Source organism: Opisthocomus hoazin, chromosome 19 (genome assembly GCF_030867145.1).
Source record: "Opisthocomus hoazin isolate bOpiHoa1 chromosome 19, bOpiHoa1.hap1, whole genome shotgun sequence".
NCBI lineage: Eukaryota > Metazoa > Chordata > Aves > Opisthocomiformes > Opisthocomidae > Opisthocomus > Opisthocomus hoazin.
The window spans coordinates 199,250-216,272 of record NC_134432.1 but is presented as its reverse complement, the minus strand read 5'-3'; the positions used below and the strand labels follow the sequence as shown (position 1 = coordinate 216,272).

Sequence of the window (17,023 nt, the reverse complement as noted above, 5' to 3'; positions counted from 1 at the left end):
TGAGGGAACTGGGCTTGTTCAGCCTGAAGAAGAGAAGGCTGAGAGGGGACCTAATAAATGCCTATAAATATCTCAAGTGTAGGTGTCAGGAGGATGGAGCCAGACTCTTTTCAGTGGTGCCCAGTGACAGGACAAGGGCAATGGGCACAAACTGAAGCAGAGGAAGCTCCGTCTGAATATGAGGAAGAATTTCTTCCCTCTGAGGGTGACGGAGCACTGGAACAGGCTGCCCAGGGAGGTTGTGGAGTCTCCTTCTCTGGAGATATTCAAGACCCACCTGGACGCGGTGCTGTGCAGCCTGCTGTAGGTGACCCTGCTTCGGCAGGAGGGTTGGACTAGAAGACCCACAGAGGTCTCTACCAACCCCTACCGTTCTGTGATTCTGTGACCCCAAGGCATTTACAGGACAACAGAGTGAAAATTATCCTTTAGGTGTCTGAAGGTTCTTTGCATCAGCTCTTTAGCACAGATGGGCCTATAAATGTGATGGGCATTGGGATCTGAAAACCTGTGTCATCATTGTAAGCCTTGGCTCCAGTAGCAAAGCCACAGTGAAGTCTCCGCTCCCAAGGGGAGTGTGGAAGGAGAGCAGCAGGGTGCAGATGCCAGGTCTCAGAGTGGCAGACTTTGGCCAAGGCCGGACACTTCTGCTGGGCAGTGTCACTGAAGAGCAGCAGAATTCATCGCAACTGCTTTTCAGGGACAGCAACCTCTAAGCCCATACAGTGTCCATGGTGATACTCCAGCAACCAAGGGGACTTCTCAGGACACCAGCTTGGCTGAACAGGCTACACATCAGGAAGCTCCATGGAAAAAGAGAAGCAGAGAGGGTGTGGCTTGAGGACCTCACTTCCGAGGAGGAATGTAGACATAAGGAGGGTTTCAGCAAAGCCAAAGCTCCCCAGGAGTTAACATTTGCAAGGGGGTCCAAGGGCATCAGAATGATGAAGAGCAGGTGTAGATCTGTCTGAGGAACTCTTTGTCCTCTTTGCCTCTGTCTTCACCCATAAGGTCTCCCAGCCCTTGGTGCCTCAAAGCCGGATTCTGGAGGGGAACAACCAGCAGTGGATATGGTTCACGTCACGGGATACTTGAGCAAGGTGAGATATTAACAGTCTACAGAACTGGTGCGGCTGCCTCCAAGGGTGCTGAGAGAGAAAGCTGATGTCATGGTGAGGTCGCTCTGTCTTGTCTTTGCAAGTTCATGGAGGTCAGGGAAAGTCCCTAACCACTTGGCAAACTATGGTGCATGCATCTTTCAAAAAGGCGCAGAGGATGAGCTGGGGAACGAGAGGCTGTTAAGCCTCACTTTGGTGAGGTGTGTGTCACAGAACGTCTCTTAGGGGTTCCATTTCTGTGTGTCTGAAAGAGAAGTTGATGGATGAACTCAGTGTAGTTCATGACTGACCATCCTCACTGCTTTCTAAGGTGAAAAGACTGCATTTATTGATAAGACAGGAGCAGTGGATTTCATTTCTCTGGACTTCTCTAGGATTTTCAACACCATTCCCCACCATATCTTTGTCTCCATGTCAGGACATCACTGACTGGATGAGTAGACGAGTAGAGGAGTGAAAAAACAGCTGATGGCCATGCCCATTCCAACGTCCATTCAGTTCATTTAGTCCACGACTTGGGCTCCTTGTGTTGTGATGTTCATTCAGCACAGGAGAGATGGTGTGTTCCTTCACATTATTTGGAGGTGTTACACTCCTTAATTAATTGTCTTCAGGAGTAAAATTCACCTCTTCTCCACAGAAGTCTACAGTGCAGATCTCTATGTTTGATGATGCTTTTCTAGCCAGGCTTTAGTCCTTTCAAAATAGAAGCAGAAATTATTCAAAAACGTCCCCAAAATCACATCTGGTAGCAAAATTAACCTCAATTAAAAATTACATATTAGGATTAAATTAAGTTGTGTATGGATTGAAACAGCAGTGATGACCACTTCTCATTTCATCCTTTTTTTCCCATCCCTTGCTCAGGCTTTGGGAAGACAGGAAATTAATAAAGGTGAAATTCTGGGGTGCCAATGCTTGAATTCTCAGCCTCAGACCTCTTCTCCTTGGGCAACACTGCAAGGCACAGGCTGAGATGTTTCAGCGTGTGGGCAGATGCCTGACCCTCTACCAAGATGACAATGCGAGAAAGGGCATGATGCTACAGGTAATGAAAGGGGGCACTTCTTTCAAGAAAAAGTTCAAGAAAGATGTGGAGCTACTGGAGAGAGTCCAGCGGAGGGCTACCAGGATGGCGAGGGGACTGAAACCTCTCTCCTACGAGGAGAGGCTGAGGGAACTGGGCTTGTTCAGCCTGAAGAAGAGAAGGCTGAGAGGGGACCTTAGAAATGCCAATAAATATCTGCAGGGTGGGTGTCAGGAGGATGGGGCCAGACTCTTTTCAGTGGTGCCCAGTGACAGGACAAGGGGCAATGGGCACAAACTGAAGCGGAGGAAGTTCCGTCTGAACATGAGGAAGAACTTCCTCCCTCTGAGGGTGACAGAGCCTTGGCCCAGGCTGCCCAGGGAGGGGTTGTGGAGTCTCCTTCTCTGGAGATATTCAAGACCCACCTGGACGCGGTGCTGTGCAGCCTGCTGTAGGTGACCCTGCTTCGGCAGGGGGGTTGGGTTGGGTGACCCACAGAGGTCCCTTCCAACCCTGAATGTTCTGTGATTCTCTGATAGCCTACTGGAGAAAGGACAAAAGAGAGTGTGCAGCAGCTGTAAGAGAGAAGAATGAGAGAAACAACCCTGCAGACACCAAGGTGAGCGAAGCAGGAGATGGAGTGAGAGAGAGGCTTGGTGGACAGCTGGTGGACAGTTCTTTCATGGATTTGCTGCCCAAGGTAGAAAATACCCCAGACACCATCTCAGAAACACCAAAGGAGGGTACAAAAAAAGAAAAGTATTGCCAAAGCAAAAGCGATGAATGGGTGTGGTAGGTAAACCCCAGCCAGCAACTAAGCCCCCAGACAGTCCTTGCTCACACTGCCCAACAGCAAGATGGCGGATACAATCAGAAGGGTAAAAGTGAAAAAACCCTTTGGAAGAGATAAATACGGTTTAATAAGTGAAGCAAAGCCACATATCCAAGGAAAGCAAATGAGGCAGGAGTATGATACTTCCCACTGACAGGCAGAAGATCAACCGCTTCCAGGAACATAGGGCTCCATCACACAGAGCAATTGTTTGGGAAGACAAACACCACAACTCTGAACGTTCCCCCCTTCCTCCTTCCTCCCCCAGCTTTTATTGCTGAGCGCAATGTCCTGTGGTATGGAATGTCCCCTTCATCAGCCGGGGTCAGCTGTCCCAGCTGTGTCCCCTCCCCACTTCTTGTGCACCCCAGCCTACTCACTGGCAGGGCAGCATGAGAAGCAGAAAAGGCCTTGGCGCTGTGCAAGCACTGTTCAGCAATGACTCAAACACTGGTGTGTTATCAGAACTGTTTTCATCAGAAATCTAAAACACAGCGCCATACAAGTTGTTATGAAGTGGTGGAGTCCCAATCCCTGGAGGTGTTCAAAAAACGTGTAGATATTGCACTTCAGGACATGGTGGTGTGAAATGTGTTCGTCTGATTCAAGTCAATACGGAACAATGCTAGGGCTGCATGATGAAATGTGACTTTCTGTCTTGCATACCTTTGTATAGCCACAAGCCTAAGGAAAACAGAGTGATTAATGTATGTAGTTCCTGTATCGTGCAAAGTCGCCTGACAAGCCCCCGGTATACCAGTTTTGTTGCTAACCACATGGTGTTATGTAAGAGAAACCTATAGGGAGCTTGTTGCTACCCACATAGTGTTATGTAAGAGAAGCCTATAGGGCATCTGGGTGAAATCTAGAATCTTCTCTATGAATATGTATTAGGGGCGGGAGGAATCCATAGGGCGCATGTGTAAAGTCTAGAACCTTCTCTATGAATATGTATTAGCAGACGATATATAAACCGGAAACGAGGACTGTACGGTGTGTGTCTTGGTGGAGCAGAGACTCCCGGCGCACCTAGCGCTGTTTGCTTGCCTTTATTTGCCTAATAAATTAGATACATTAATTGAAACCTTGCTTGGGACTAAATCATTTAGCACATCCACATCCCCCAAAAACTTCCCTGCCCAGGACTCGACAGTCGTTGCCCAGAGCAAGTCACACTGAGGTGTGGACTTCTCTTCACCAGTTTAGATGTGAGTTTACACAGTCCCTTATAGCACAGGAAGATTTATGGCCCACAAACATCTGCTCTGCTCCAGTTAGAAATAGGGCCCAGAATAACAGGATCATAATAGAACCAAGGCTGGAAGGTTTGTTTTGATTGTTTTCAAGGCTGGATTCAGTCTGAGTTTGAAAATCCCCAAGGACAGAGACTGCCCAGCCTCTCTGGGTGACCTGTACCAGCACTTGGCTGAGCTCCTGGAGACAAAAGCTCCTTCTCTTCTGGCTGAACCTCTCCACTTTCAGTTTTCTCTCATTGTCTTTTGTCCTCCCACCATGCACCATGGAGAAGAGACGGGCTCTGTATTCTCCATGACCTCCTTGTAGGTACTGACAGGTTGGGATGAGGTCCCTCTCAGCCTTTCCCTCTTTGGGCTCAGCAAGCCCAGCTCCCTCAGCCTCTCCTCACAGGCAAAGTGCTCCAGTCCCTGGACATCCTGAGGGCCCTTTGATAAACCTGCTCACTTGCTAACTTCATTCCTGAACTGGAGATCTGAAATCTGGATGGAGTATTCCAGAGAATTCCTTCCCTCGATCTCCTGGCCGTGCTCCTGGTCGTGCAGCCCAAGATGCTGGTGGCCTCCCTGGCTGCCAGGGCACACAATTAGCTCTGGTCCAGCTCCCTGACCATCAAGACCTTTCCCACAGGGCTGCTCCCACCCAGGCAGCCCCCAGCCTGTGCCATTGCTGGGCGAGTCCTCCGTAGGGGCAGAAACTGGCATTTGTCCTGCCATTTCATAAGGTTCCTGCCAATTCCTGTTTTCCTCCTGCTTGAACCCCTCTTTGAGCAGAGAGACCTGGGAGACCTTGTCAGGAAAGACTCGGGCAAAGAAGGCATAGAGTCCGTCAGTCTCATTACTGTCTGCTATTGTTGACTTCCTCTCCCCACTCAAAAGCAGCCCTGCATTTCCCTTGTTCAGCCTTGGTCTCTAACACAGCAATTCCAGCACTTTGCTCTTGACATTTCTTGCAGCCACAAACTCTGAGAGAGCTTTGCTTCTCCCAAAGTCACACTTGCTCAGTGGAGGCTATGTACAGATATATTGCTTGTCTGTACTTACCCTTGATGTCTGCTTTTGGGAGCTGCTTCATGGCTGCGCCCTGTCTTGTGACACCCCAGCCCTGCTGCCTCTTCTATTGTCCCTCAGCCCCTCTGTGTAGAAACATTCAGGGATAGGCTGCTTTTGGGTGGGGAATGGTGCCTCTGACATGGTGCCCACAGCAGTCCTTGTGCTTTGTCACCCCATGGCTGTTAGGCAGCCTCTCCAAGACACTGGAGTGGCCATGCCACATGTAGGGCTTCACAGGCAGCCCTGCTCCAGGATCTGCCAGGGCCTGGGCCACAAGAGAAGCCAGGCAGGACTGGACTTTACCCTGACATGAGCACTGAGCCCAGCAGGAAGGTGGAGGTGACCTCACAGCAAACTCAACCAGAAACCTGGGATGAGCAACCAGTGCTGGAAACGGCCAACAAGAGGGGCTGGGGGGTGACAGACACCCTGGGTCACCTTCCTGGTCTGTCCATGTCACCAAAGGTGCAGACCAATTCCTCTCTCCTCTGCTTTCATGTTTCGAATGCCTTTCATGAGTCCTGGCTTTGTACCACAAACCCAATGGAGTGTATCCTCACTCTGCATGGTCACACAGCTCATCTAACTTCTGTATTTTCTGGGAATTTTTCAGCCCAGACCAGACCCTCCTTAGATCTCTCCAATGCCTCTGCCTTGTCCCCAGCACAGCACAACACGGTAGCCCAGGCTGCCCTGGCCTCATGGTGCTGCAGAGCTCTGAGCACTCACCCCACAGCCCAAGCCTCTCTGAAGGGCAAAACAGCTCTTGGGGGGCAGAGAGAGGGCTCAGCCTCCCCTTCAGCCCTATGGCTGGTGGCATGAGGAGACACAGGCCAGTGCCTCCATGTTTCCCCTCTTGTTGTCTCCGAGAGTTCCTTATGTGTCCATGCAGGCAGCCCCTCTGTGCCAGACCCTCTCCCCAGCACAAGGTTCCTGGCCCTGGGACTCCTTTGGCTGCTCCTGCTGCTCCAGTGACAGAGCAGCCTGCCCCAAGAGAGTCCCAGGAAGAGAGTTTTTCCTTTCATCATCAGATGCTTCTGCCCCCTTCCCATGCTTGCTGCAGGGCCCCAAGCTCAAGGCTCTCCTCTGCAGAGCCATCAGGCTGTGCTGCTTGGGAGCCACGGCGAGACTATTGCAGGCAGATGCCAGCTGCTTGTCACCATCTCCAGGAGCACTGGGCAGCAACAAGTGAAAGCTCAGTCCAAGTCTCATTATCCAATGCATCACCCTATATACACCTCACCCCACAAAGAAGCCCTGCTCAGCAGCAAGGCCTCGTGGTAGCAGTTTCCTCAGTCTGTTCCTGATGTCAGCTTTGGAAGAAGAACCCAACCTGCAGAAACTGCCACTGAGGAAATCCCCTTTTATTACAGAGATGTGACATGGGAGGCAACCTCTACCGTTGTGCCAGATACATGTGTTAAAGCCTTTCGGTCAGAAAGATTAAGTTCACGTCTTTGGAGAAGTGGAGGGGATGCAGATATTCCTGGAGAAATGGAATTGTCACAGATAAAATGCCCAAGGCACAGGAGGTCTCAGTAAACATTGGAAAAGACTTGGGAAGAGACATGAGGAGCTTACTGCTGCTGAAAGACTGCTGATTGAATGAGCTTCTTCAGGGCATCTTTGAGCTCCTGGTTCCTCATGCTGTAGATGAGGGGGTTCACTGCTGGAGGAACCACTGAGTACAGAACAGCCACCACCACATCCAGGGATGGGGAAGAGAAAGAGGGGGGCTTCAGATATGCAAACACTGCAGTGCTGATAAACAGGGATACCACAGCCAGGTGAGGGAGGCACGTGGAAAAGGCTTTGTGCCATCCCTCCTCAGAGGGGATCCTCAGCACGGCCCTGAAGATCTGCACATAGGACAGCACAATGAAAACAAAACACGCAAAAACTAAAGAAACACTAACCACAAGCAGCCCAACTTCCCTGAGGTAGGAGTGTGAGCAGCAGAGCTTGAGCATCTGGGGGATTTCACAGAAGAACTGGTCCACAGCATTGCCCTTGCAGAGGGGTATGGAAAAAGTATTGGCAGTGTGCAGCAGAGAATTGAGCAAAGCACTGCCCCAGGCAGCTGCTGCCATGTGGACACAAGCTCTGCTGCCCAGGAGGGTCCCATAGTGCAGGGGTCTGCAGATGGCCACATAGCGGTCATAGGCCATGACGGTGAGGAGAGAATAATCTGCTGTCATCAAGAAGAGAAAGAAAAAGACCTGGGCAGCACATCCTGCATAGCAGATGGCCCTGTTGTCCCAGAGGGAATTGGCCATGGATTTAGGGACAGTGGTAGAGATGGAGGCCAGGTCAAAGATGGAGAGGTTGAGGAGGAAGAAGTACATGGGTGTGTGGAGGTGATGGTCGCAGGCTATGGTGGTGATGATGAGGCCGTTTCCCAGGAGGGCAGCCAGGTAGACGCCCAGGAAGAGCCAGAAGTGCAAGAGCTGCAGCTCCCGTGTGTCTGCAAATGCCAGGAGGAGGAACTGTGTGATGGAGCTGTTGTTGAGCATTTGCTTCCCCTGAGCATGGAGCACTGTCTGAGGAGTAAAAACAAGTTGGAGTAGACTTTTCTGAGAAAAAATCAAAGCCATTTCCCAGTATAACAGTCTCCCTGGTACGCATACACACACTAAGAGTTTTTCCTGTCCTACAAGACCTTCCTTTGGCTCTGTGGCTTGGACCCATGTTTGTGCTGTCTCAGTGTTCCATGAGGAGCAGGACCTCTGCACACTGCCTCCCAAGGAGCCAGCCCTGCTCTGCAGTGGTGGGTTCAAGGGAAGGGTAAAGACAGGGATCAGTCCTGGTGTTCAACCTTGTCACATGAAACTGCTCCTGATGCAGCAGGGCTTGTCCACCTCTGCACTCCCAGCAGTAAGAAATCTGGGGTAGCAGAAGGCAGTTTGATAGATTTGAGGTTTCTTTATGACTCCCTTTATCTCATCTCTGTTGTGTGCTAGGATCTCAGAAATGCACAGCATTTTTGCAGCAGCTGGGGAGAACAGAGCGAGTCCTGCAAGGCAAGAGGACTGCCTGCGGCTTAGTGCAGAGTGAGGGGAGCTGGTCTGTCCCTCGTCTTGTGCCCAGCAGAGGTGGGCATGCACCTTTCTGATTTGAAGAGCGGTCGCACGCCACCTCCCACACACAAGCGTTGCCAGACAGCTGCTCGCAGCCCCTGTGCTCTGGACAGAAAAATGGTCAGAGGGGTGGAGAGCTGCACCAAAAGTCTGCTGGAGCTCTGGCTTCACAGGAGGTGGCTCGTGCCTTGGACCCCACAGCCCCAAGGACAGAGGCTTTGGTGGGTGGGAGAGGAGGCAAGGGGTCTTGCTCAGAGGAAGGGCTCTGCACAGCAGGAGTTCGTATGGAGATTTCTGAAATCCTCTTCCCGACACATTGCTGCTTTTCATTTCCTCTCGTTCCCTGATCACATCCCTGCTGCCTGGAGATTTTCCTCCTGGGAGATGTTTCCCTGTCCCAACCTCTGTGCACTCACTCTGGCCCTACGGAAGTCTGTCTGTTTGCAGGGCACTGGTTGCCTGCATGTTCCTATTTGGAGGTTCAAAAGTGCAGAATACACTGATGAGTCCAGAAAAGGTGATGATGCTGCTGTCCGTAGGAAGAGGAGTGACTGAAGGCACTTTAGGAGAATCCTAGCAGACGTACTGATTACTCAAAGATACAGCTGAGGTGTCTCAGTGACTTCCTCAAGCCCCAAAGGTCCTTTTCTACATCTCTTTCCTCCCCCCCCACCCCTCCTCCTGTCCCCTGCGCTCAGGGTCGGAAACTGAAAACACGAAGTTGGAAAAATTCTTGATCCTTATAGTAGATCCTACCCTGAACTTCCTCTTGAAACACCCCCTCGGAAGTTTCCTAGTGCTAATCCAGATCTGGGAGCAGCCCTGACCCACACAACACCCTCTCGACAGCAGAAGGACCCTGCCCTGTCGAGGTCACTCCTTCCACCCACAGCTTCTCCCAGAAGTGGCATGGGGAGCTCCTGGGCAGCCTGAGGGCTGACCCTGGAAGGCAGCGCAAAGATCCCTGAAGTGAAGGGATTCTGCTCTGAGGGACAGCCCTGGGCACCTCTGGCTGCACAATCCCTGTTGTCATCGCCAGCAGAAGGCAGCCGTCATGCCCTGTCCCCCTGACAGGACAGCAGGGAAGCCCTGCTCTGGAACACAATCTTCTGCTCTGAAACAGAGATACTGTGGGAGACATCCTGACAGACCCTGTAAACTGTGAGATGCAGCAGCTTTAGGAGATCCCTCCAGGAATGGCACTTGCTTTGTCCTACAGCCAGAGACTTACCATGTTATGGACTGTGAACCTTCTCTGTCAGAGAGCTCTCAGCATCGTCTCACGACAGACTGCCTTTAACCTCTCTCTGCCTCGCTCCTCTCCCCTCGCTGCCTGCAGGCAGTGCCCTCAGCCCTGCTGGGCTTTGCAGAGGAGCTGCTCCTGGGCACAGCTGTCTCTCTGCAGTGCTGCCCACTTGCCATGAGCTCTCTCCATCCCAGGAGCCCAGCCCAGCTCAGCAGAAGAGGACCTTCCCCCATGGCAGCACTTTCTTTACCCACTCTGGGCTCCCTCGAGGTGTCCTTTGGTCTCCAGGACAACTTGCTGTGAAACAGGCTGAAGCAATCACTGCTGTTTGCTCTCTCAGCTCTCTCAGCTGCTCTCTCAGTTGGGAGAGACACTTAGTTTCAGCAGTGGCATTTCTCCTGTCGCCACCAGAAGTGCCTTCGCTTCCAGAAGTCCATGTGAGAAATGAATCCCAAAGTACCCTCAAGTATTAATGGATCTCACTGAGGGCCACTACTGACACAGACTCTTCAGAGCAGATAACTGGAGGCCACGATCACAGGTTGTTAAAGGCAAAGCACAGGCACCTCTGATGCTGAGAAAACTGCTGGGTTTTTTTTAATATAATTGCTGGCCAAGCCTTGACACCCGTCTCTAGGGAAGGGAGATCCTGTCCCTCACTTGTGACTCAGGACTCTTCCTGGGGTTGTGGGGAGTCCATGACAAGTGAAGTCAAATGGTATGACATCCCCTGGCCTCCCCAGCGTGGGTGCAAGGAGGCAATGAGGTCCTGTTGCCACAAGCACGATTTATCTCCTCCTAGGCCTGGGCTGCAGAGAAACCTGCCTTAGTCAGGGAGACAAAGACCTGGGTTCTGTCATTGCCTCTCAGCCTTGCCAGCGCCCTTGGCCATCTCTACCGCAGGCCGCTCTATGCTGTCCCATGCCTGTGCCTGTTCCCTGCAGGCTGCAGACATCCAATGCCCCTTGTTCTCACCCTAGTATGTCACTACCTGTACTGATGTCACGCCATCCTCACCAGATGGTCCTTGAAACACAAAGCCATGGGCTGATCCAGACTCCCTCTCGGTGACTTTTTGCACAACAGCACTATCATCAGAGTGACATCTCTTTATCCTTAGGTCCACTCTGGACCTCTTAGGCTGCAGTTTCTGATGGCTGTCCTTTCTCATGTTGTTTCACACTACCCAAAGAAACAATTCTATATCTCAGAAAGAGACTTTGAAGTTGTCTTAACCTCCTACTATTCTTCCCTCAGCCTCCACATCACCAGGTTAATGAAGCTCAGGTCTCTCAGCCTTTCTGATATCCGGCAGAAATATTTAGGGTATAATAATGTTTAGGTCCTAGTGACACTGTTTAATTTTAGTCCTGACTACTTTGTATAGACAGTGCATGCCTTGCCAACAATAATGCCCTTGAAGAGGAGCTAACAGACAGATAAAAGGGGAACATCCAGCCCAGAAGGCGCCAAAAGCTGGATGACTGCTGAAGAAGCATGAATTTAACAAAGATCGAGGGTGACTACGAAAAAGGTAGTAGTGGCAGGGGGAGATCGCGACCACCGACTCAATTCAGAACCAAAAAGACTGCACCCCCCCAGAGTAAGAGCGTGCATAGTTTAGTAAGGAAGGAGTATACTTCTAAGATAAGCATGTAACGCAATGAACCAGTCAGAATGTAACAAGTAATTCCTTTGGTTTTGTAAAAGTATATAGTCGTTGTGACTCTGCTAAGCAGTGTGCTAGCTTTGTGGATTTGTCACCCAGCACCGGTATCTGCGCAAACATGAGATAAAGACAATACCTCTGCTCTGTGTCTAAATTGATGTACTGCACACCGGGTAAACAATCCCATTTTTGAGACAACATCTCCACACATGACCCCTAAGCCTATCTCGGCAGACTTTCTCTGGCCATGTCACAGTTTCTCCCCATTCCTCCAGAATGCAGAGCCCCACACTGGGACACACTAGTCCAGAAGTGGCCACAGCAGTGCGGAGTCAAGATGGACAAGAACTGCCCTTGTCTTGGTGGCCACACTCCTCCCTGTTTAGCACCACTGGCTGCTATGGTATCCCTTGTAATGTCCAAAGCCTCCTCCTTGAGGTTGCTCCTCAACCAGTCATGTCTGAGCCTGCCACGATGGATGGATGTTGTGGTTTAACCTTGGTGGAGAGCTAAGTCCCATGCAGTCCCTCGCTGACTCATGACGTCAAAAGATATGGAATACCCCTCTGGTCACCTGGGGACAGCTGTCCCAGCTACGTCCCTTCCCAGCTTCTGGGGAACCCCCGATCTACTTGCTCATAGGGCAGCATCAGAAGCCAAAAAGCCTTGATGCTGTGCAAGCACTGCTCAGCCGTAACTGCTCAGCTGACTGTCTCAGGCAGATACTGTAGAGACACCGCGTCCTCGGGACGGAGCACTCCATGCTTATGGTCAGACAGCGGAGCACTGCCTGAAAACCTGAGAAATTTTTCCATGTGTTTCAAAGTATAAGTATGACCTCATTAACTGAAACAGGTGAATTTTTTTAATAAAATATCAGTGTTATCTGATGAGATGAAAATGAGAAGTTTCCAGGATGTGCATGAATAGCAAGAGGAGACCTGTTCACCTTCCACAACATTTGCATTGTCAGAGCTCTCTCTATAAGGCTGTGCATTTAATGTCCGTCATCTGTCACGTATTTCCACCATTCCAAACTACATTGACCATGGCTGAAGTCACCTTTCCGCAGCACATCTGCATATATACACTTGTAATTGCCCGCTAGATTTCCATTCCCCTTGCTTTTTGGTCATTCAGACATCTCTCCACAATCCAGTTGCTGATTTGAACTTTGGAGAGTTAAAAGCTTGCCCATGTTTAAGTAGTTGGCCTAATTCTGCCTTTGCCCAACTCTTTAAGTGTGTTTATTTTATAATTGTCTTTCTGTGTAAAACATTTCATGCGTGATTTTGATTTGAAAAAGGTGAAAGTCTATGGTGGTAGCTTGTACTTGGCATAGAGTGGAGGAGGGTGTTTTATGCAAAATGATGGATTTCTCAGTATTATATTTTTTGTTCAAAAAAAGAAAGTATCCCTCTGTGCCTGTGTGCAGCCAGTTCTCTAAGGAAAGCAGGTGGGAGCTGGTACAAAGGAGCTGGAACAGGCAGCTGCAGAGCTCAGAGGAGAAGGCTGACGTGAGGAAAAAGGATGTGAGTCCCAGGGTGCTGATGAGAGAAATGGTGTGGTTGGGGAGGTGTGGAGCAAGGTTGTCCATACTGTGTCAGACCTCAAGGGACAGCTTCTGCAACCAGGCCAGACCTCCTGAGGAGAGACACTCAACCAATATCAGTCAGAGAATGATGCTGTCACCTCTTACCAAAATTAAAAAAGATAAACTACAGCCCTTTAAAGTAAAGAAGTAATTTTTGTTAGAAGATTTTCAAGATCGTTCTCCCCATCTACACTAGGAAACATTACCAGAGGAAAGTTATAGGAAGAGACATTACTTGTTACTGCTTTCTTCACTGTAATGAGCCCGAGGGTGTACTTGGTGCTGAGTCCTTGAAGCTCAGGTACTGAAAGAAGACTGCACAAAACTTTCCACAAGTGAAAATGAGAAGAAAAAATCATCCTGAGGACCCTGAAGCATTGCTGAGTCCCACTGAGGACCATTACCAGCAAAGCCTCCCCAGGGGCTCGTTAGAGCAGAGAACTGGAGGCCATGACGGCAGGTAGCAAAGGGAAGGTCCAGACAGCTCAGATGCTGAGCAAACCCTGGGTGTGTGTGGTGAAGCAGAAAGGCCAAGGACTGAGCCCCAGCCCCTGGCAAGGCAGATCCTGTCCCTCAGGCCTTGCTCAGGGCTCTTCTTGGGGCAGTGGGAGGTGGGGTGGGTGATGCTGGGGGAAGGCCAACGGGGTGACAGTTCCCAGACTTCCTAGGGCTGTGCAAGGAGGCAATGAGCCCTCCCCCAGTGCCTTAGGACAACAGGTCTCCTCAGAGGCCTTGGAGGCAGAGATGCCTGTCATAGCCAGGGGGACAAAGCCTTGGGTTCTCTTGGCGAGTGACAGCCTTGCCAGGGCCCTTTGCCATCTCCACCACAGCTTGTCCTACGCTGTCCCACAGCTGCTTGTGTTTCCCTGCAGGCTGAAGACACCCATCTCTCTTCCTGACCTTGCTCTCAGCCTGCTATTTCCATCCAGTCACTGGTGTCTGTCCACCCTCATGCTCTGTTCCTTGAAACACAGGGATGGACTGATCTCACCATCCTTCAGGATGGCTTCTTGTACCACAGCACTACACTTTGAGTGTCATTCCTTCCTCCTCATGTCTAGATTTCACCTGCCAAGCTGCCCTGTGTGGTAGCTTTTTGTCTGCCCTGCTGGTTCCTACCTCCAAGGAATGCTCCATCATCTCAGAATCAACCCTTCAAGCAAGCATCCCAACCCACCAGCCTTCTTTTGGCCTTTGAACAGACCACCAAGGAGTAGCCTCCCCATCATCTCCCAAGGCTGCCAGCCTTTCAGCTTCTTGGGTAGACAAGCCAAGCTCTGTGTCAGCTGCTGTCCCATCATGTGCTCAGGCAGATGAGACACGACACCCAAAATGTCAGCCCCCTTCCTGCAGTGAGCCTGGGTCCTTCGGCAGAGGGGATCTCCCAGTCCATGTGCCAGCCAGGTGCCTGCTGCTGGCCTGTCACAGACACTGGCAGAGGGGAGTTTCAAAGCACATATCCCCGGCATGAGCCAAGGGCTGACCTATCAGCTGCTTCAGAGAAATGACCTCATGGTCCCTTTTGTCAGCCATGTGCCTGCTGTTGGCCTATGACCTCCAGAGACAGAAGTGACCTCACAGCCCCCTTCACAGCATTTGGTTTCCTACTGGACTGTGAGTTCCCGAGACACAACTGACCTCTTGGTACTATACCCGACCATGACCCTCTTTTGGGCCCAGTACCTGTGCAGATAACAGATATCTTGCTTCATCAAGTTTATCTAATAGCTTTCCTAGCAACAGTATGAGTGGAGAAATGTTCCTCAGAGGTACTGCCGTATTTATACTTGCGTATCTTCTATCTCTACTTCTGCCTGTCTGCTTTTTCTTCCCACTCTTCTTCCTCTGTCATTTTCAAAGATCTCTCCAAGGAATAGGTTCATTCAGTCACAGAATAACACAGGCTGGAAGAGACCCCTGAACACCATGGTACTGGGTCAGGCTGGGATGGAGTTCACTTCCCCACAGCAGCCCACATGCTGCTGTGCTTTGGACTCCTGGCTAGAATGGTGTTGGACACGCAGCAGTGTTTTGGTTCTTATTAAGCAGTGCTCACATCACATGCAGGCTGTCTCTCCAAACCCTCCCAAAGCTGGCTGGCTCAGGGTTGGCCAGTGGTTGGGAGGGGACAGAGTTTGGGCAGCTTACCTGATTTGAACAATAGGATATTCCATACCATATGACAGCATGCTCAGGGAGGACATGACATTTGTCTTTCTAAGCAACCACTATGTGTATTGAGTCCATGCCTCCAGGAGGTGGCTGGGCATTGTCTGCTGATGTGAAACAGAGAAAAAAATGCCCTTTGGTTTTGCTTGCCTTCTATTTGTGGCCTTTGCTTTTGCTTTCTTTTCTAGCCCTGCTCCTCACCCCACATTCAACTGCCTTTATTTTGACCCAAAATATTTGTCACCTTATTTTATCCCTCTGTCCTGTTGATGAGGCACAGTGAGAGAGTGGCTTGGTGAGCACCTGATGGTCAGCCAAGTGTAACCCACCACAGCCATCTTGCCCAACTCTCCTGCTCAAGGCAGTGTTACCTAGATGAGTTTGCTCAAGGGCTGCTGTTTGACAGGGGCCTCACAATGACTCTGTCACTGTTTAAAGCATGGCGTCAATAAACTACGTGACAGACACTCTCTGTTAACCTCCACCCTCCCATCAGAGGAAAAGGAACAAAAGGGAGAGAGACTTACAAATTGAATATAAAAAGCTTTACGAATAACACTAATAATAGTAAAAATAAGATAAATAATGCATATTATACAAAGCTGATACTGAGTTTCCCGGAGCTGGGTGCCGGGGTGCTGGTGTCCCACCAGCAGCTGTGAGGCAGCACCAGGCAGTCCCAGACTGGCCTTGGCAGTAGGCAGGAACTGGACTCAGGGATGCACAGATTGGATCTGGATCAGGATCGCAGGTAGAACAATGAGTGGAGTCCTCTTCAGAAGGTGGCCATGGACAAAGAGAAAGAGACCCTTGTGACTCCCCAGCTTTAAACTGCGTATGATGTGCATGATATGGAGTACCTTGTCGGTCAATATCGGGTCACCTGTCCTGTCCGCCCCTCCCTGCAAGTATGACCCCTTCTGACTCTTCACCTGTGGGACCTAAGAGATCTGTGGGTGACCTTGGCTGCTATAGCAATAATTATGAACAGGGGCTTTTTTCTGCATTACTTTCCTACCCTCAGCTCAGTGTAACTATAAACATTAGATGTTATCAGCTATGGAGCGGACAGTGTCTGTAAAATATTCAGCCAGCTTCATAAAAATGCAGTTACTTAGAAGAACTTCACTGTAAGGAAGATTCACTAAAAGAGAATCGGTTCTGTGTTAACCAAAACCAGGACACAGGGCTTGGTGTTTTGCTTGATAAACACATCAAGGCTTGACAAAGCATCAGGGCGATTTGCACTCTGCCTTTGCCTGCCTCTTCTCATCTCCTCTCATTGTCTGCTGGAACGGTTCTGTGTGGAGGCTTTGTCAGGAATGGCCCTCAGTGGGTCCCCGTTAATGCTTCAAGGTACTTTAGGTTTTGCTTCTGACTTTGACTTCTGGAAAGGTTTGTGCAATCTTCGCTCAGTATCTGTGGTTCACGGACTCATCATCAAATGCCTCGTGGGACTCCTTCCAACGCAGAAAGCGCTCATGTGCCTTTCTCTTCCTACACTTTTTTCCAGATCTTCATTCCTTGTACAGATAAATGGAGCTGGATTTTTTTCGGGGGGGGGGGAGGTAAAGAGGAAGAGCTCTGTGAGTACTTAACGAAAAATCAGTTTTGCTTCTTCAAGATATTTTTTCCTAACTTCTCCGTCTACTGAAGCAGACATAACAGCACTCTCCAATGGATGTTGATCCAGGCTGTCTCCTAAGGAGGTCTGGCAAGGAAGGAGAAGCAGTCCCTTGAGGACTGTATGGACAACTTTGGTCCTCATCTCCCCAAGCACCTCAGTTCCCTCAGCGACCTCCTGGGAACTGCATCACTTCTCAAATCAGGCGTCCCCGCAGAGGTCTGCAGCTGCCACTCGTTTACAGTACTGAATCATAGAATAGTTTGGGCTGGAAGGGACATTTGAAGATCATCTAGTCTAACCCTCTGCAATCAGTAGGGGACATCTTCAACTAGATAAGGTTGCTCAGAATCCCATTCAA

At 50.3% G+C, this 17,023-nt stretch overlaps 1 protein-coding gene across 1 annotated transcript; it reads right to left on the bottom strand.

The window, feature by feature from the left end:
• Window positions 1–6,860: 6,860 nt before the first annotated feature.
• LOC142363668 (olfactory receptor 14J1-like) lies at window positions 6,861–7,451 on the bottom strand. Its single transcript, XM_075439816.1, has one exon. It carries the CDS (start codon window positions 7,449–7,451, stop codon window positions 6,861–6,863), a length of 591 nt encoding a protein of 196 aa, XP_075295931.1.
• Between the last annotated feature and the right edge of the window lie 9,572 nt (window positions 7,452–17,023).